We start from the raw sequence: 21,109 nt of genomic DNA on the forward strand, positions 1-21,109 counted from the left end.
TGGCTTTGAATCGCTTCCAGCATTGTTCTGACTGACAGAAAGGATCCCTCTGTTCAGCCACCAAACACACTCACACACTCCACTGCTGTATGTGTGCTCGTGCATGTTACTGTACTCTACATATATGCAGCCAACAGCATGCTAATAAGGTTCATAGAGCGGGCATACACAGCCCTGCAGACACATTGGGATATGTGGAGCGCTTACGTGCCTGCTAACATGCTTGAAAGGGTTTTGAAATCCAGTATGCTGGGTTGTGCAGGGATGGACTTTGTTTTTGGGTGGCACACCTATCTGCAAATATATTACTAATCTGAATTACAGAGGGAGGAAACTGTTGAAACACTTCAAGAGAAATCCGTGCCCATGTAAATCTATGTTTTTTTATGACCTGATAAGTAGATTATGAATGTTTTCCTCAGACAATCTGAGCTTTTATTTTGATGCTTTTAATGTATAGATCATAAGGTATGTGCTTAGATGTATGAAAATCTGTGTAGTTTTGATGCGCTCCTGTACCCACGGGTGGTCCATCCAGTTTTTTTGTGGTGTGTGTGAGCCCTACTTTGGTTCTATGCACCACAACTACTGAATACTGTGGGGCTCAATAGATGAGGTGTGGGGGAGGGGCCAGCAGATTTCCATGTGACTGAGGCATCGGTATGCACCAATCACAGGGCGGTCTGTACCAATACAACAATGGTTGTACTATATCAGCTCTTTCATCTCATTATCCCTCTGCAGCAAGCGGGACTTGCATAACTTTGAAGCTTGTTTGGCATCATAACATGTATTTGTGTGGGTGTGTGTGTGTTTGTGTGTGTGTGCAAGATGGACCTGGCAAATGACTCAATGTCAAATGTATGAGAGAGAGAGAGAGAGAGAGAGAGAGAGAGAGAGAGAGAGAGAGAGAGAGAGAGAGAGAGAGAGAGAGAGAGAGAGAGAGAGAGAGAGAGAGAGAGAGAGAGAGAGAGAGAGAGAGAGAGAGAGAGAGAGAGAGAGAGAGAGAGAGAGAGAGAGAGAGAGAGAGAGAGAGGAGAGAGAGAGGGAGAGGAATGGTTGGTGTCCCACAGACGTAGTCTTTAATGAGATTGATGTGGATGCAACACTCAGTGTGTTCAGAGCTGTCGTAGCCAAAGCTTTGTCCGTTGCAATGCTCTTAATGAACTGTCTGAAACACACAGCATTACATTAATAAGTGCTTTTGTGTAAATCGGTTATTTCAAACCAAAACCTTGCCCTTGTGTTATGAATGTGGCCTACATTGTGTATAGAATTCTTCAAATGGTAACCCTCAGCATTGTAAATCCCTGCTCATGAAGCAGTAACTGAAGAACATTATATTGTTGTCATTTTGCCAAATTACAAACTTACAAAGCCTGGATAGGGCTTACAACTCGAGCTGTTTTTGTCTGTGTTTTAGTTTTCATTTTATTCTTTGTTTCATTTCAGATTTTGAAAAACAGACACAAAACAACACTTTTCTCAACTTTTTATTCAAAGAGCAGTGCTAACACACAAACAGAAGCTACTCATATTCTGAATCATGGTCCTTATTCATGAAGTACATAAAGTTTTATTGTGCAAAACTACCGAAGAGGTGGCAAAAACACTAGTAAATACTGCTATGGAATAGATCATTAGCCTCACACCATTAACCCATAAAGACCCAGTGCTACCTTTGTGTCAGTTACCCAAAGAATTTTTCTCTCTAAGTGATATATCACCATTTATTACAATATTATCCTCTGTATTTTGCATGTTTCACTGTAAATCATGTATTTTCCGATATTTAATTTAGATGTTCTTGAAAACTCAAGGTAAATTCAAAGGTTATTATTTCAAAATATAGAAAACTGAAGAAAAAATGACAAAATATGTCAATAACTGAACATAAACCAGGTGTGTCCATCCACTGTCATTGATCCAACTCCATGGGTTTTACTGGTGAATCAATGTTGTAGAAGATTCCATGTTCACTATGGAGCCTCTGAATGTCTAAATGGGTCTGTTGACCTGAGATCTGATGATCATGAAAAGATGACAAACTGCATTTTACACCAGTTATTTACATGTATTGATGCAATTAGTGGATCAGCAGAAATTAACCATTTTAGATCAGTAGATGGTTTTGGTCACCAGTTGATGTTAGGGTTTTTGTGGGTTAATAGAAAGAGTAGCACAGCAGCCGCCTGTTCAAAAACTACTAATCCTGGCTTCACATGTCACATTTAGTGTTGTGTAGGCCCTGTTATGTTAAATCTGTGTGTTCTGTGTCTCCCTGTGCAGGTCGTCTGGGGTTTCCCCATCCAGGAGGGGACAACCCTCTGCCCCTTAATGGTATGTATTTAAACTTAGGCAAAATACTCTTAAGGAAGTATTCAGACTTATAATCGCCTCATACAAATGTTCAGCTTCTCATTAGAATGACTTTCTTTTTTAATATCAAACCATGTTTTATGATGGATACTCCTTAAATTGATATGACTCATTAAAACTTAAAGGGGTCATATTTAGCTAAACCCACTTCTATTAGTCTGTGGTACATTTATGCAGCGTTTCCACTACGTGGAACCGGCTCGACTCAGCTTGACTCGACTTGGGTACCAGGTACTATTCCTGGAGACCGTTTCCATTACAGGATACTACTGACTTTACAGTACCTGGACGTCATAGTGATGCGACGCGTTACTTCCGTATGTCCGCTCAGAGAGTTGTGATTAAACTTGCTCATTGCATGTTGTCTCGTCAAGCTCATGCTGAATTTTTACATCGGCCACAGACTGAATCTCCTCGACCAACCATGGTATAGTTTTATGAGCTGTCATTATGTGGATTAACCTACTGCTATATTTACTGTCAACTTCCACATTTGTTTTTTGTAAAACGACAGGTCACAGAGACAACTCTCTGACCAATCAGTGGTCTGCAGTGCTTACACGTCACATTTTAGTATCTGTTCCCCAGTCTTGGAACCTCGGCGTAGGTGATACCAAAAAACTAGTACCGGGTACCAGATTCTAGGTCCTTTTTCGTAATGGAAATGCAAAAAGGCCGAGTCAAGTCGAGCTGGTACCACATAGTGGAAGCGTGGCAATTATTATTGTGTATTTGGGGACGCTAAAAGTTCAAAAAGTTTGAATTTGAACCCTCTGGGTGCTGCAAAACCATCTTTATATTCATTTTGGCAAAAATCGAGTGGATTTCTACAACCTGTTTTTAATACCTTCTTAATTTGTTATGTCTATAACCATTTACGTCACGACATTTTCACATATAAGGTCAAGACTTCCAATGAACATCTCTGCCGAGTACGCCATAATTGTTTGTCAGCAGTAGCGGTTGTAGTCCATACTGAAAATATGTCCGAACTTTTAGCCAGTTGCCTAAAATGTTCAGTTGTTAGTTGTATTAACAAACTCAAGTGGCTGAACAGGACAGAGCAGCAAAGTCAATAACCTGGAGGGGGTGGGGCGTGAAGTGGCTCATGTGCATTTAAAGGGCCAGTGCACAAAACCACCTTTCTGGTGTCATTACTCAGAAATAGGGTTGAAGATGGGCCTGTGGAGTTTAATTAATAAAGAATTCAGACCCAAGTATGGTATTTACAGTTTATGTAGGCCACAGGGAAATGTTTTAAAATGCATAATTCCTTTTAAAAAAGAAAAGTGGACAATATAAAATGAAGTTCATCCTGTTTTAGTCACAGTGGATTTATACTCTGTAGGTGACACTGTGTGGATCTGATGGAAATTGCTGGTTGGCCTGAGTGGATTTGTCCCGTCACTTCTCAAGCTGTGTGTGCCCTTATTTGTATGGGACAGAATCCACCAAAATATCTAATGACTGTTCACAGAGCCCTGAAGTTTTGTAGAAGTCAGAACTGATTGTAAGACTTACTTCCACAAAAAAAACACCACTCTTTTGTTCACCTGCTCTACAACTTCTGTAATGTTCCTCTCTTTCCTTTGACTGTTGATGATACTCAGTCCTCACACCCATACCGCATGAATAACCAGAACTAGGAGGTGTGGATGGTGAGAGGAAGTTGTGGGATTTGACGTCAGGAAATAAGTGAGAGGATGGTAGGTGGATTGAGGGATTGGGCAAGAAAAGTGGCATTAAGAATGAGGCTAGCCATGTGTTTGGAAGCTTAAATCCAGCTACTACACCTTGTATAGGCACTGTTGGCAATAAATAGTTTGTAGATTTATCATTTTTCCTGGCTGTGATAGAAACTGAGGATACAGGTTACTGCCCATTTACTTTAATGCAAATTTAACTGAGGGCCTGACAAAGATGAAGATGAGCTGCAGTGATTGTTTTATCAATTGTCAAGTAATGTGAAAAGAAAAACAAGTTACCTTCAACCAGAAAGTTCACAACATGTTGTTTTCTTTTTATTCAGAGCCCATTTTGTTCCACCGGCTTTCACAGCATTAAATCAAAACGAACAAATACAGTCACATGGATCCTCAATCTTTCATATTCTTTTTATTTTTAGCTGCAGGATAAGAAAATACCAAGTCATGTTATGGGACAAAAAAAAATATTCCTTTTGTTTTTTTGATCAATGATACTGTTGTTGATGTTGTTTTCAGATATTTATCAGTTTCTTTCCTTTCTTTGTGGCAGTAAACTGAACATCTAACCAAACAAGGCATATTGAGGATTTCATCTTGATCAACATTTTACTCCATTTTCTGGCATTTAACAAACCAAACAACCTAATCAACTAACTGAGAAAATAGTGAACAGATCAATTGCTAATAAAAGTAGTCCCCACTAATCTTATTTGATTTCTATGGGCAAAACTAAAACTACTGTGTGCTTCAGTGGTCCTCCAACACAAACAACAAAACTATGCAACGATGCCACTCCTGATTAAAACAACATACTAAACCCTTTTACATGCTGCACTTTCATTTTTCAGCTAGCCCACACTCCTGCCCTCTTTCCCGTTTTATCGCCGTGTAATTGCGTTGTTGTAGCGTTTGCTGTCTGGTCATGGGCCAGGATGTAAAACAGGAGAGGCCAGTAGTCTCTTCACGAGATTGCTGGGTCACATGGTGAGATCACATGGTCAGGAGTTGTCATCTAGCCCTGAGACAGATGGTGCCAGCGGATAGGCAGGATTCAGAGGCTACACACACACACACACACACACACACACACACACACACACACACACACACACACACACACACACACACACACACACACACACACTTTCTCTCTCTTTGCTTTGTCTCATAAACGTACACAGATTGCATGCATCATTCTCTTCATCTCTTGCGCTCACTCTCATTTTCTCTCACCCCCACACAGCTTTTTATCAGCTTCTTTATCCATCTCTTTCAATCTATTTTTCTCTCTCACACACATCTTTTTATAGCCCTCTACGCTCTCTTTCAATCTGCTTTAGTATCTCTCTCTCTCTCTGTCTCTTTCCCATCTCCCTCTCTGACCTTCCCACAGAGTTAATGTCCATCTGGGTTGGAAAGTCCACCGAGGGAGCTGAGGATTATTGCTTGTGTGTTAGGGCCACTTCTTCATCCTATCCGTGTTCTTACAGTTTAGATAGGTCAACGCTTCAATCTCTCCAGTGTCCACTTCATTTTAATTCAGTCTACTTTCGACCATTTCACTTGTGGTCTTTGCAAAGAAACATTATTTCCCAGTGAGCGCATTACAGAAAGAAAAAAAAGAAAGAAATTCAAACGTAATGAGTAAAAAGAGCCCTCGGGACATACATCACAGTGATCCCTGTTTTTGACTGATTGACCTTTGTTAGATGAGTTATAGACAGGTTTTTGAGCTAAAGACATTGGATTTCCCTGACAGGTTTTACAGCAGTAAGATACTTAAATGCTTGAAAAATGTGCCTTCCATCCACTGAAATATTAAACATCTGCTCTTGCAGCCCTCTCTTTATCAAAGTCATACTCAGATTTTGTGCGCTGATTGACTATTGTCCGATTTGCTACCACCTTGTTGTCATGGTTACATGTAGCCGCAACCTGGAAAATTTTCCATAATCGCCAACCTGGACGGGAGAGTCAAATAGCCAGGTGCAGTGTGTACATGAGAGTGGCACCTGGCTGCCTTGGCCGCAGGGCTGCCATTATGTTTACACTACACACAACTGAGGCTGAAATGGCAGTAGCCTGCACTACATTTTGAAATTTTACAAGAAAAAAAAACATTCTGTCAGATAATTCACTCCTACTATAATACATTTGTTTTGTGTCTTGCAGTTCTATCCAGTTTCAGTCCTTTGATACTCTCAGCTGCTCCTTTCAGACTGTTGTTGAGGAATGTAATGGCTCCATAGTCAGCCACACTCGCACTTCTTTCACCTCTGGGATCAGGAAAAGAATCTCACCGTTGGGGTCATTTGGGAGGTTTGGATTACTGTGACAAACTGATAATTTCAGTTTCTACCAGTGACTGAGCTAAATGGGCTTTTCTCACTGTAATGCTGGAAGTAGTGCACCTTGCCTGGAGTACAATGTCCAATGTTCTGCAGTGTACAACTATCAGAGGTACTGGGTATCCACCCTGGCTATCTTCAGTGAATGTTTGGAAGTGCTGAACTGTTCTGGATTAGAATTATTGTTCCTCAGTGTTGAGTCCTTCATCATTTTTTCATTTTATTAACATGCTTCCTGTAGGTCAGGGGTTACTAAAACTCAGTTTTATTCAGGAGCCACATACAGCCCAATTTGATCTCTAAAGAACCGGACCAGTAAAATAATAGCATAATATAATATGAGTAATGACAATAATGACATTAAATTATGAAATATTTACAAACTATTCTTTCACAAAAAAGATGTGAATAACATGGGGAAAAAGAAATTTGTTAAGAAAAATAAGTACAAATTAACAATCTTATACCTCAATTTATCATTTATACTTGTGCATTATGGATCGAATCTACAAAGGCACAAAACATTTAGTAACAGGCAGAATATTGTTAAAATTGCACTTCATTTTCTTTAGACAGTTCAGGTTGTTCATATTTGTTCAGGTTATTCACATTTTATTGTTAAAGGATGGTTTGTAAGTGTAAATATTTTCATACGTAATATATATATATATATATATATATATATAATTTTTTTTTTTTTTTTCTGAAATTATTTATAGGTTAATATGCTATTATTTTACTTGAGATCCCATTTTGCTGAATGTGACCCTTGAACTAAAATGACTTCAACACCCTTGACTGTTAATATCTTCAGTGTAATTTTTGCACTTAGCAAAATCATCCCGTGGGCCGGATTGGACCCTTTGGCAGGCTGGTTTTTGGCCCGTGGGCCATATGTTTGACACTCCTACTCTAGGTCATAAATAGAAGGCAGGACATCTTTCGTGGCACAAACAATCATACCTTTCTGTGTCAACCGGATAAGCTGCACAACACTTTATGAGTGTTAAGTGCACTATCTAATCATTTCTGTTAATTAAATCCCAACAAGGCTGTTGTCCTTGTGTTGGGCCCAGAGCATGTTTCGCTGCTTGCTTCACTTTTTCTTTTTACATTTTCTCTGCGGGGGACTACAAAACATGACCTTGGTTTATAAATTCACCTCATGAAGCCTGTTTTGAGGAACATGGGAGCCCTGGTTTACCGAGTCTTAATTTTACACATCATATTTGAAGATACCCTGGTGAGGATAAAACAATCCGTTCTTTTCTTGTAAGATTGAATATGACCTTAATGCTCTTTTTCTTCTAGCAGCAGTTGGATCAACCTTTAGGTAGTCATTGAAAAGCTGTAACTGTTAAAATGTGGTATACTTCAGCTTTGAGAGGACATTTTATTTTATTTTACAAATATTAAAGGAACAGAAGCTTCGCTGTCACAAAGACATTTTTTATCTGAGTCATTTATTTGTCTTGTATTTTTTCTATGTTAAGGTGAACCTCAAGATTTTTTTTAGCTCAGTTTACTATTATTCCTCTTCTTTCACTATTTTAATGCATTCAATCCTCTTTAAATGATCATCACTAGTCAAAGCACACAGTTTTGAGCCCCTTTTTAATACACGGTGACAGTTTTGACTATTTTCCGACCTGATCTTTGTTTTACATCTTGTGCCTTTAAATGGTTTCCTTTATCTCTTTTAAGGCATTTCACAGCTGTATTAGAAAAAAAAAAAAAACCCTTCGCCATTAGTGTCAGCTCTGAAATGTGCCAAATACAGTGCATCCATCATTTCTGAAAACGCAGTGAGCTAAATCTTTTGTTTTGACATGTTCGTGCTACATGCTGTTATATTCTGTCACTGAGGCTTTTGTCCATATTACTTCTCAGGAGAAACTTTACCCTAACTTACCCTTTGAGTAGAAGTTGTACCCTGATGTCGTCCTCCGCTGGCAATTGATTAGTATTCTGATGGCTCCACAGGCTGATTACAGTTTGCTCATGTTTAATTAGAATGAGGGTGGGCTTGCGACAGAGAATCATTCTGTTGTCATGACCACCTTGCACGTTGATGGTACATGCCTTATTTTTATTTATTTATTTATTTTTATATATAATGACCATCTTCTTTGATTTCCCCTTATTCCACATGCAGCCAGGAATTATAGCAGGAGACGAGGTAAAATATACTGTGTCCATGAAAATGTAACATCACCTCATCAGTATAAATTGAACTCAGTATTTTGGTTAATTTTGTGATGTCAAGCTGTGTTACTATAATTTCCCCGGTTATGAGTCGCTGATTTGTTGTTAACGCTCAGCTCTGAATGACCCTTTCCGCTTTGTGTGTGTTTTGTGCAGTGACACGTCTGTTTGCATGACTGTCTTAGTTGTGGATTCTCGTTACCTGCCTGTAAAAGTGACCTTATTGCATCTTCCATCCTTATTGTGTCTCACTCTGCACGACCTCGGTGCTCATCCTCCCATTTTTTACACCTGTATTTTCCAAAGTTTATTAATCCAGACATTACAAGATGTTAGCATACACATGTAACTAAAAGTTAATGAGGCACACAGACACGCGAAGTAAGCGACACATGGCCTGAAGTACACACACAAACACACACTCAGCAAAGCATGTACTGTAAGCTGAGGCTAACTCCCTTACATAAATCTCTATAAAGCAGCTCAGAGCAGGTTGTATGGAGGCAGGAAGGGGCCAGAGAGGTTTTAACCTCCACAGCATGCGCAGCCCGCTGCAAAACCATTCATATTGCTAATGGTGTTTCAGTTGTAGCAGTAAATTAAAATAAATCCTCTGAAAATAATCCATGACACAATATATGTTACATTTCTGCATTTTTTCATTTAGATGTGTGAAATTATTCATTCAGAGAACCATTTGCATGCTACATGGCTGGATTTACTCATAAGTAGATGTTTTGTATCTGTTTGTGTCTCTTAGTCCCTTTAAAACCATTTTCTTGGTTTGCAGATTTTATAAATTTTTCTGTTTAGTTTTAAAGGGTCTTCACACATTTATATCAACATTTACTACAGTAGTTCTAAATAAATTAAAATTTGCTAGAACTAATCGGTATGCCCAAATGATATTGGAACTGATGTAAGTGATCGAAAAAGTCTACTGGGGAGTCTCTGCTGTTCCCTCATTTACCAGCACCAGGTGGATGACTCCAGGCAGTGGAAGTAAAATGCTAATGTACAGTTGTCATTACCGGCGTAGCGGCGTCCCAGTGACCTCTCCTTAACCTTTCCCCCCAGGTCTCTCCTCAGGAGATAAACCTTTTTCTGAACTCCACCTCCACTTCCTCTTCTCTCTCACAGGCCATTCTTCCCTCTTCCCCATGGAGGATGGTTTTCCTGACGACGAACGCGGCGAGGGTCTTGCAGGTCTGGGATCTCCGCATTGCTTTCCACACCAGAACGGAGAGCGCGTCGAACGCTATTCCCGCAAGGTCTTTGTCGGTGGACTGCCCCCGGATATAGATGAAGGTACAGCAGCTCCATTATGGTTACAAGGCTTTTATCTCTGGCCCAGTTCAGTCACTTTAGGTTTATTTTCAGATATGACCTTAGAAAATGGAAAAGGGTCTAAAATCACAGGTCGCAGCTGACTGTCCACTGGCTTTGCTTTTAGCAGTAAAATCTAAGACACACCTTGTCCTCTTAATCCACATCAGTATTTTCTTTTTTGTGCACCTTCTGTGTTTGATTGCAGATGAGATAACAGCCAGTTTCCGGCGTTTTGGACACCTGTTTGTGGACTGGCCTCACAAAGCTGAGAGCAAGTCTTATTTCCCTCCCAAAGGTATGTTATCTTGTCATCACACCTTCTTTGTACTTTGCTCTTTGGCCCTGTAAGTTTTTTTGGCATTTCTGTGTCTGTAAATTCAATTGCATGAGAACGAATACAACATTTAAAAAGGTGCGGTAAAAGGATGTGTTTTTCAGAATCACCATGACCTTTCAAATTCAACAAATACAGCCTTGAACTAAATACATATTTGGTTAGACTTCAGTTTGGATGTTGCTGTGTCTCCTTAAGAAATGTTTGAACCTGTAAAACCTCTTTTGTATGGTGGAGAACTACTCTTTTAAAGCAATGTGTTTTATAAGCGCTAACATTTTAGAAGCAGCTCCTTCTGTCTGTTTTCTGTGTTTGTAAAAGCTCACGGCCTCCTGCTGTGAGTGCAGTATGTCGTGATCAGATGTAGAGTCACAATAATCAGCAGCGCACCAAATTCCAGCATGATTCTCTGTCAACACTCTGGGCCTGCAGCATCATGAAAAACCCTGCTGTATCTTGTGCAGGCTATGCCTTCCTGCTGTTCCAGGATGAGAGCTCGGTGCAGGCTTTGATCGATGCCTGCATTGAAGAAGACGGAAAGCTGTACCTGTGTGTGTCCAGCCCCACTATCAAAGACAAGCCGGTTAGTGGAAACAAACTCAACAAAATAGACCCACTTGTTTACATGTCCTTCTCTACTGGACGTAGTGGCGATCATTACCACTGTATAAGTGGTTCATTTATTCAGTGTACTGGTGCTTTTACACTATATTTGTTGTGCCATTTGTGTCTTGAATGAAGGTGTGAAGCTGAGACTAGTTTTGATTTTGTTACAGGTTCAGATTCGCCCGTGGAACCTGAATGACAGTGATTTTGTGATGGATGGCTCTCAGCCTCTGGACCCGAGGAAAACTATTTTTGTAGGTGGTGTCCCTCGTCCGCTTCGTGCAGGTAATGAGAAATCTTATTTTTTATCTTATTTTTCTTTTTATGTACAACCTTTTTCCCCGACTTGCTAAACTAACAAGCATATCTACTAGCAGTGTTTACATTTGAAGGATACTAAAAATACATGTTTCTTTATGGTGACTGTATTAAACTGCTTTCTATTAACTTAACTTAACTTAACTTAACTTAACTTAACTTAACTTAACTTAACTTAACTTAACTTAACTTAACTTAACTTAACTATTTTTCATTGCCAACTAAGGGTGTAAGACAATGTTATTATATCTAAGAATAAGGATATTATGTCTTGTCATAATGTATCACTTCTCCAAAACTCTATTAATTTTGTAATAGTTTGTGTGCACAGTCGTGGCTCATAGTTCATTTTGTGTTTTAAATTATTAGTGGGCATGCTCTTGATTATGAAACAGAACATGTTAAAACAGGGCAGTCAGTGTGAGGGTCTACTATGAACTGTTGTGATACATAAAAAAGTCAACATTTTTACTCAGATTTGATGTCTGTGCCAGTTGATCATTTATACTGTGACAGTTTTCCTAAAAATTACATAAAAAAAATTGTAATGTGCCACTCACAGCTTGGAGCATACTGCAATATATCGAATGTTTATCTGTATTCTCAGCAACACACAACCCTAATGCTGAAACCAAAAGTAACCATTCCCTTTTAAGAAGTATAGTATGTATCCAGACCTTATTCTTAAAGTTGTTCAATGTTACAATGAAAATGCACGCTCCTGGCAGGTTTATGTTTCTTCCCATGTGCAAATACTTTATTGCGTGAAACGGTGAAATGTAGTCAGATTGTGTTCAAAATAAACATTAGATCTACAAGAAGCTAAAGATGAAAAGAAGCTGTGCACTGTGCTACTGAAATCAGCTTTAATCTACACTGGGCCAATCACAAAGTGCTCTCTGAGGCACACTGTGGTGTGTAGAATATTAAATTCGTTTTTATCCTGGCAGCGGTGTTTTATGTTTTCGTCGAGGTTGGGTAGCTTTGTTTAGTTGTGGTGGTGATCAAGGTCATATTAGACATGATCTACAAATGTTTTATGACACCCATCTGCTGTAAACTCATATGCAAAACATGAACATTTATAAAGTTGGGGGTTGGTTTTTAACATGTGAAGCTGTGTTGTAAATGAGCAGACTGACTTCAGCACAATTTGTGTATTTATTGAGGATGAAAATGAAAATATGACTTGTTTGGATGAGTGTTCTCTGCAGCTGTCCATGAGGCATTGCCCATATTTTTACTTCATCCAACTGAACTTTAATCTGTTTGTGTTGAGAGCTCAACCTCCCAGATCACCAACCCTCATCAGCTCTTTATGTGTTTAGCCCATGTGTGTGCTGGCATGTAACTGTTTGATTATGCCTGAGTGTGTGTCATTGTTTGTATCTGGTGCGTGACATTTATTTTTGTGTACATTCTGAAACCTGTTCATCTGAATCTTCTCTACAGTGGAACTGGCCATGATCATGGACCGCCTGTACGGTGGGGTTTGCTACGCTGGCATCGACACAGACCCGGAGCTGAAGTACCCCAAGGGAGCTGGGCGGGTCGCCTTCTCTAATCAGCAGAGCTACATTGCTGCTATCAGTGCTCGCTTTGTACAGCTGCAGCATGGAGAAATCGATAAACGGGTGAGGGGAAAGAAAAGAGACCTCAAAGTTTTTCTGCCTTCACCTCTTGGTGCTCATCTCTCTTTGTTTACCCACCCCTCACTTCCTGCTCTGTCTTAATCCCTTCTTCCTTTTGCCTCATTTCTTTCAATTCTGTAAAATGAGCAGCTTCAGTTGTTTGTGTAATGTAGGGGTGTCAAACTCATTTTCTTTCAGGGGCTACATTCAGACCAATTTAATCTGAAGCCGGCCAGATCAATAAAATAACAACATAACGGCCTATAAATAATTTTGTACTTTTTTTTTTTTTTTTTTACAAATCTTCTCTTTGTTTTAGTGTAAAAAAAGAACATTAAATTATGAAAATATTTATATTTACAAACTATCCAATCAAAAAAGATGTGAATAACCTGAAAAAACTGAAACTTCTTAAGAAAAATAAGTGCAGTTTTAACAACTTCATATTTATACATGTGCATTATTGATTGGATCTACAAAGGCACAAATCATTTAGTAACAGGCAGAATATTGTTAAAATTGCACTTAATTTTCTTTAGACATTACAGGTTCATATTTGTTTAGGTTATTCACATTTTATTGTTAAAGGATAGTTTGCAAATGTATGTTTTCATAATTTTATGTTTTTTTTTTCCACTAAAAGAGAAACATTTGGAGTTGTAATATTATTTTTGTCCCATTAATCCAAGAAGAAAATTTGGAGTCATTATTTATAGGTTATTATGCTGTTATTTAAGTTGAGATCACAATTGGTCTGTGACCCCTGAACTAAAACAAGTTCAACACCCTTGACTGTGAATATCTTTAATGTAACATTTGCACCAAAGGGCCGGATTGGAACCTTTGGTGGGCCGGTTTTGGCTCATGGGCCACATGTTTGACACCCCTGATGTAATGCTTAAAAGTACAGCCAATTTTAATATTTTGTTTTGTTGGAGAATCAGTAATCCTGGCACTTCTTGATTTATTTTTATCAGCGGCATGTTCTTGACATAAGCCTGTTTATTCACTGAAAATAAACACGCAGATCCTTAACACATCATATTAATAGACTACAAACTATGACACCAAGTGCAGACAGTGATATAGAGTTCATAACATTGCAGAATATTTTGAGACTGCTGGACAAACAACACAAATTAGCTGCTGCTGAATAAACCTCACTGCTTCTGACCTTCACCATATAATATAAAATATAAAATGACCTGAAATGCTTTATGAACTCAGGCTGTTAGTGGTTTGCTTACTGCCGTCAATAACAGGAAATGCAGTCATGTCTGGCTATCTGTGGTCTGCAGGGTTGTGGAATTGACACATTTACTTTTTTAAGAGAAAAAAAAAGGAATATGATTATTTAAATAGAAATCCAGCAGAAGTATCTACTAGAGAGGTAACATCCCTATGGAAAACACTGATAAAGTGTACTTTTTTTTAAAAATCATTTTTATAATTGTTATTCAGACTTAGACCTTTGCAACACTCACCTGCTAATCCCTCATCATAACTGAAAAAAAAACACCATGCGGTGTACTGAAATACTGTATAGAGTGGCAGTTTAAGCAAACCAGATGTTTTCAAGTAGGTTTTCCATCTTCCATCTGTTACAATTAAAAAACAAAAAGAGCGATAGTTTAATTTTAGGTACTTTAGAAGCAGCAGTTCTCTGCCAGAGAGCACTAATATGCTTCATATACACTGTAAAATGTGTAGCTCAGTTCATATCGTAGACATTAGCTAAAATAACAAAAATGTTATGTTATCCTGTATATTGAATTTTAACCACTTCATGCATCTCGGCTGAATCAGACAGTTCTCAGATCTCAATAAATCCAGGTAGAAGTCTCTTTTAGGCCTGCGTTAACGTGTTTATTTGTCCTCAGTGCAAGTGATAGCTTGAGATCAGATCTCACTTTCCTGCTTTATGTTCAAATAAACACAGTCTATTCAACAAAATTGTACAAAAACACAGAGTCTGTTTTTCTAATATTTTTACATAATTATATTTCACTTATGAGGCTCAAATTCCCCCGGGGAATTTTAAGATGTAATGTTTTTTGTCTGTTGACGTTGTAAATGTGTTTTCACGTCACCTTTAATGTTGATGATAACTTAGACCATTCAATGTGTTTGACTTGTTCTTTTGCTAAACATCCACTTTAATGATGATTGGATCTTAGCTGTGCTGCACTGTTGTCTTCTACAACTTACTACGATGTAACTAACACAACTTTGTGTTGATCCTGGTGTTGTGCATCACGATAAGCGTCCGTGTGAAACACAAGAGCAAGAAAATTAAGGAAAGGAAGCTCTGTTTCAGGAAAAATGTTATTGAATCAGATTAATCTGATTTTTTGAGTCAAATTGATGAATGGTTTCATCTACCATCTTAGTATCACTGTATGCACATAGTCAGGGTGCTTGTGCAGGTCTTAAAAGTCTTAAAAATTCTGGAATTTAGTGTGAAAGTCTTAAAGTATGGAAAAAAGTTTCTCTCATAGTTGAATTTTAGAGTATGCTCAAAGCCACATAATCTTGTAATAAGAAATACATGAGGAAAGCATCTAAAAAACTTGATATGATTTCACTAACCAGTTGGTACCGGAATGATTCTAGTGAAACTTGTTAGTGCGATATTCATGCACTTGTATGATTTTCATGTTTTGAAAATGCTTCTTTCAGTAAAAGATGATTTTCTATGAATTATGCATTAATTTATTCATAAATTTATTAAAATCAACTTTTCTACTACATACAAGAGGTACAGTCTCAACCAAAAAAAGTAGGCACGTAAGTATAAAAGTACATGAAGTCAAGGTCTTAGGGGACAAAAATAGCAGTTTTGAAAAAGTCTGGAATTTTTATTTGGATAAAGAGCAAGCACCCTGATAATGTTTTGTGAATACATAATCACACTGGCGGATGTTGTGATTGGACTAATTGTGCAGCTAATCCCTCCATTATAAAGAACATTTCTAAACTGTAACTTTTGGCCCTGACCTGCAGGTGGAAGTGAAGCCATATGTGCTGGATGACCAGCTGTGCGATGAGTGCCAGGGAACTCGCTGCGGTGGGAAGTTTGCACCCTTCTTCTGCGCCAACGTCACCTGTCTGCAGTACTACTGCGAGTACTGCTGGGCCGCCATCCACTCGCGTGCCGGCCGAGAGTTTCACAAACCCCTGGTGAAGGAGGGAGGTGATCGACCTCGTCACATCTCCTTCCGCTGGAACTGAGCAGGCGACGGAGAGGGAGAGGCAACAGGGGAACAGGAGGGCAGGTAGTGCAGGAGTCGCAAATCAGTGTACAAATAAATGCACTTTTCTGTTGCTGGTTCCTTTTTGCTCTAATTTCACCGAAACTTTTTCTCTTTTTTTTTCTCGAGTTAATATATAATATATCTATATTTTGAAGATAGAAAAGAAAAACTGGAATTATATCCAAATATGTCCAGCAAGGAAAAAAGATGTGTAATGTAATTTAATTTATGCATTTAATTTTTTAAATATTTTTATTATTTCTGAAAAAAAAAAAAACATATAGGCAAGTCTGAAGTGTGAGATGGTACTCTGCTTTTAATTGGCAAGTTACTCAGATTAAACAAAACAATATATTTTATGTGACACGAGGCTACTAAAAACATATTTTGGATTGGTTTAATAAGAATTTACAGCAGAGCAGTTGCTTTTTGATTTCATATTGAATCTCCAGAGAAGATGCTAGTGAAAAAAAATATATATAATTGTCGATTCAGTCCTGAGAGGGTGACTTTTCTTTGGGTAAAAGAGGCTCCAGAGCAAATGTGAAAAAGGTGTTGCTGAAGAAGAGTGCACTTATTTCCTATTCAAAGAGTGCAGTTACAGTATAGAAGACCCTATGTAGTTAACCAAAGCTGAAACTTAAAGAACTGAAGAATATAGAGGGCCCACTGCAGAATGAAACTGATCATTTCCTCCCAGATCGAAATATTCCAACCTCCCTTTTTATTGTTTCTGCGACCATACAGACGTTTTGATCTTACTTGAAAATTTTTCAAACAAATTCTTAGCGACGCATATTTGGGTTTTGATCTCCATTTTGACATGCAAAAACTAATACCTCAAACTCAGCTGCTAATGTGCCGAATACAGTAAAAGAAAAGACAGAGAGAGAGAGAGCGAGAGAGAGAGAGCGCGAAAGAAAAACATTTACACCCGCTGGTGTTCTCCTTTCCTAAGTACCGTAATCAAAGGGAAGTGATGCAACAGGCAGAGTGTGATGTGAATGGCACAGTTTTGTACTCACTTGCTTCATCACCTCCTTATTTTTGTAATCAAACCCAGGGTTGTGCTAGGGACAGAGCAGAGCATCGTACAGTATATTAGGGGAATGTATGGAGGCTAAAGGACAGACAGACAGACAGGCTAACTCGGTACAAACAAATCCAGCCCCCCTCCCTCTCCTGACGTCTGCCTTCAGCCTCTGCTGCTACACCCGCAGTAAACAGAGGGGGCAGGATCCAGGCGCTCGCTGCTGCCACGAATCCAAATTTATTCAGGACCGAGGCGTAGGTAGCTCCTCCAGAGAAGGCTGGTGAGTCTCTGGCCACCTTTTACTGCAGTTTTTTTTTTTAAAGGTGGCCACAGCACCGCCTATTGGGCAATGCCTGTCTTTGTTAGTTTTTTTTAAACACATTTGTGCAATTCTCCCGAGTCTTTAAGGAAAAAAAAAAAGCTCCACTTTGCATCCAGGAGTCGGCTATATTAACGGAAAGAGAAAAAAAAGCAATTAAAAGTTTATCTGGTTTCCAGATCATCAGCACACATTTGAGTCATGGAGGGATCTGGCCTTTCGGTGAACCCTCTATCCTTCCTCCTGCCAAGCTAATCCAACTCAGCATCCAGTGTTTTTGAAGCATAAATGAAGATAGTCTGTGCAGTGTGCTCTACTACTACATGTTTGTGACCCACATGCAGCTCGAAAACAAGACTGCAGTTCTGATAGGTTGTACCCAGTGGCTTATGGGAACCAAAGATGGCCGTGCAGTAGTGGGTCATACTGTAGCTCATTTTCTGTTGAGGTTTTTATTCTGATTTTCTTGTTTTTCTTAAAGGACTTTTTTTTTCATATATTTTTTTAAGTCGTATCACTTCTACCCAGTTCAACCGTCAAGCCCTGTTGGACTCCAGTAAACCAAAGATTGGCCTTGAACATAATATATTTATACATTTGACAGTGCAGTCAAAAACCCATTAGAACACCAGTGGAAAAACAACAGGGCTTGCGTGCGCACACACACACTCACACTCAAACTCACACACACAAATAACGCGACATCGCTCAAACCGGAGAGGTCCACTGAGGTCTTGGATCTCAGTTATCGTAGGTCTACCCGTTGGTCATGTTTGGGAAAATTAACATAAAGTGCACATTCACACAGCGAACGTAAAACTAATCCTCACATTTGTTTGACGTTTTGAAGTCACTCAGTGGTATCCTACTAGCCGAGCATTTAAATATGTCAGGGAGTTAGTACAGAAACTTGATTATACACACTAGTGAGAAACGTATCCTCATATTGGCGTGGTGTCGTCGCACCAGTTTTGCACCCTGGACATTAGTTTTGTGGGTGTGGTGGGTGAGCATTTTAGAAGTTAAAACACTTTGTGAAGAATTTGCTGTTAAATGAGATGAAAAAAGATTATTTTATACATGGCCTGCTGATTTTTGGTACAGTGTGTTTTCTAGCTAAATTATTTTGTCATGCACATATAAACATTTATTATGCACTACTTTTCTAAATATTTTTTCTTTTTCCAACAGTCATTTTAGGCACATTTTTCACAAATGGGGAAACTCCTTTTTGCAATACCTCAATTTTTCACATTGTGAAAGGTAGCTTTTGTACTTTTGTTACTGAGAGATCTGCATATATGGAAATGTTCATTTTAAGAAAAAAAAGTTGAGTGATTTCAATATATATTATTTTCAATTATGCTTTTTATACATTTCAGTGCTGAGGAATCTTTACAACTAAGTGCGCACTTGTGTTGATGCGACTTCAGATCTGCAGAGGAGAGACCAAAGTGTTATGACTCTCTTGGTCTTAGCTTTTTTCGTACACTAGATGTTTTCCAGTCAATCTGGTCAAATAACAGCATGGCAAGAAAAAAAAAAAAAGGTGTAACTTTAAAATTGATGCCTCTTAACACGGCTCTACTAGTTGGAACATGGTAACTTCTGTCTTGGTTTCCTCTCCGTAGATGGAGTATAACTTATTATAAGGAGAATGCAAAATTTGGTTCATGCTTAACGCTGAATCTCTTATCACAAGAATGGATGTTTGGTGTTTAGATATTTTAATATTTGAAAAAAGTATATATATATATTATATATATTCTTGAACTTGCCAACTAGCACCTATTGTAATCCTTAGCATGCATGACAAAAAAGAGAAAATGACAAGTACATGAAATTAGCTATTAAAATTAATTGTTGTGGTGTGCACCAAATGTTTCTCAACTATTAAGTTGTTAAGGACACCCTAAACCCACTCTCACCTCACCCCACTCCCACTCCCACTAGTCCCCGCCTCCCACCCCCACCCGACCTCGCGTGTCGATCCTCCTCGCTTCCCCATTCGCAGACCTCTGCAGGATGCACATGACAGAGCGATAAAGACGAGAAACAAGACAGAAACTAACTTTAAAAATCGATTTGGCAGTGCAGGACTTTGAGCATCCTTATAGAACACTGTTTCAAGAAAAAATAAATAGATAAAAAAAGAAGAAGAAGAAAAAAGACTTGAGAACTCGCGTATCCCCACTGTCTGTCGAGGTGATCTTATATAGACCTATCTGGAGGAAGGGGAGCTTAAAGACTTGAATGTGGTAAATGTTGCAAGTTAACTTCAAGTTGTTATGTGCAATACTTCTTTTGAACCTTTTTCCAGATAAAGACTCTTTGCAATGTAATTCTTTAATGCCATTTTTAATTGCAGACATTTAATTAAAGAAGATGTTAATATGTTTTTCACAGTCATTTTCTACTGTTATTGTAATCCTTTTCATGCTGGTGTTTGTAAAAAAGAAAAGAAATCAAACTATTTGTACTAATATAAATAATTGAAGTTATTTTTAAAACATTAAAGGTTTTGTGCTTATTTGCCTATTTTATTTCAAGCTACTGTGATTGATTGCATTGTAATTATTAGGTCAACAATGTATTTAGCTGTTTATTGGTATATTTTTAATTGGAATGTATAATTGATTTTTATAATTTTGATCAGATTTTTGTTATATTTTTGAGGTGAAGCTTTTAATATGTTAAAGTGTCTAGTTTTTACTAATTGCTATATTGTGCTCCACAATATATGGTTCACATTTTCTGAAGGAAAATAAATATTTAAATATTTGTCTGTTTATGATGTTACTTAATGGCAAGATTTCAATAGTTTTTAACTGTGTATGGGAAGGTTGTTGTATTTATTAATAGCATTTTTTACTTAAGATATCACCTTAATTTTTATTGTCATTTCACTTTATAAGTTCCTATTTTTGTATTTTCCTTTCTAATTAAGTTATGTAATACGGATATGTCCATATTTCTAGGAGTTGGTCTGTAGAAGTGCTAGTGAAACGAAAAAGAAAAATCTAATGTTATTTAATTGTTTGCAGCCAACTATTTATAACAGTATGCATAATTTTTAAATATTTGTAATGTGAAATGTTGAATGAAATAAATCTTAACTGTGATGAAAATCCGGCTTCTGTGTTTTTTTTTTTTTGTTTTTTTTTTAAATGTCCTTCATGTACTTGTCATGGGATTTTTTCTTATCCGTTTCCCTTTTGCTGCATCTTTTCTGATTCCGCTGTGTAAAAATACCGAGAACGTCCAAGGGCAAAAGGCATCTCTACAGTATTAGTACCACCTGCAAACTTGTGGTTTGATTTTTGGCCAAAAAAAGTTATAACATCAACTTTTTAAAAGCACTGCTGCATTTGCTGTGTTTTTTTTGGTCTATTTTGATCATTTTATGAGAAGATTTTTACAGAGAAACTAATGTGGAGCTGCAACAATGATTCGATTAGTTGGTTAGTTGTCCACTATCAACAAATAATTAGTCAATCACTTTTTGTTTTGTCTTTTTATTTAATTATTTATTTTTTATAAGAAAGGTATATTCTGTTGTTAAAATCTTAAACATCATAGATTTCAGTAAATTGAGTATAAGATACGCAGTGAACTATCAGAATGTTCAGATAAGCTGTGTATATTTT

At 38.0% G+C, this 21,109-nt stretch overlaps 1 protein-coding gene across 4 annotated transcripts in view; it reads left to right on the top strand.

Moving 5' to 3' along the window:
- cpeb4b (cytoplasmic polyadenylation element binding protein 4b) overlaps positions 1-19,630 on the top strand; it is a 36,843-nt gene extending 17,213 nt beyond the window's left edge. Inside the window, exons 4-11 of one of the 4 annotated variants that reach the window (XM_030154957.1) lie at positions 2,290-2,340; positions 8,589-8,612; positions 9,779-9,946; positions 10,173-10,262; positions 10,766-10,884; positions 11,078-11,192; positions 12,678-12,859; positions 15,860-19,630. In XM_030154957.1, the coding sequence (XP_030010817.1) occupies positions 2,290-2,340; positions 8,589-8,612; positions 9,779-9,946; positions 10,173-10,262; positions 10,766-10,884; positions 11,078-11,192; positions 12,678-12,859; positions 15,860-16,087 (977 nt within the window). In that variant the 3' untranslated portion in view covers positions 16,088-19,630. The remainder of the gene's footprint in view (positions 1-2,289; positions 2,341-8,588; positions 8,613-9,778; positions 9,947-10,172; positions 10,263-10,765; positions 10,885-11,077; positions 11,193-12,677; positions 12,860-15,859) is intronic. The other 3 variants (XM_030154958.1, XM_030154959.1, XM_030154961.1) reach the window with 3 other exon arrangements.
- The last annotated feature ends 1,479 nt before the right edge of the window (positions 19,631-21,109 follow it).

The sequence above is a fragment of the Sphaeramia orbicularis genome, chromosome 14 (assembly GCF_902148855.1).
Source record: "Sphaeramia orbicularis chromosome 14, fSphaOr1.1, whole genome shotgun sequence".
Lineage (NCBI taxonomy): Eukaryota > Metazoa > Chordata > Actinopteri > Kurtiformes > Apogonidae > Sphaeramia > Sphaeramia orbicularis.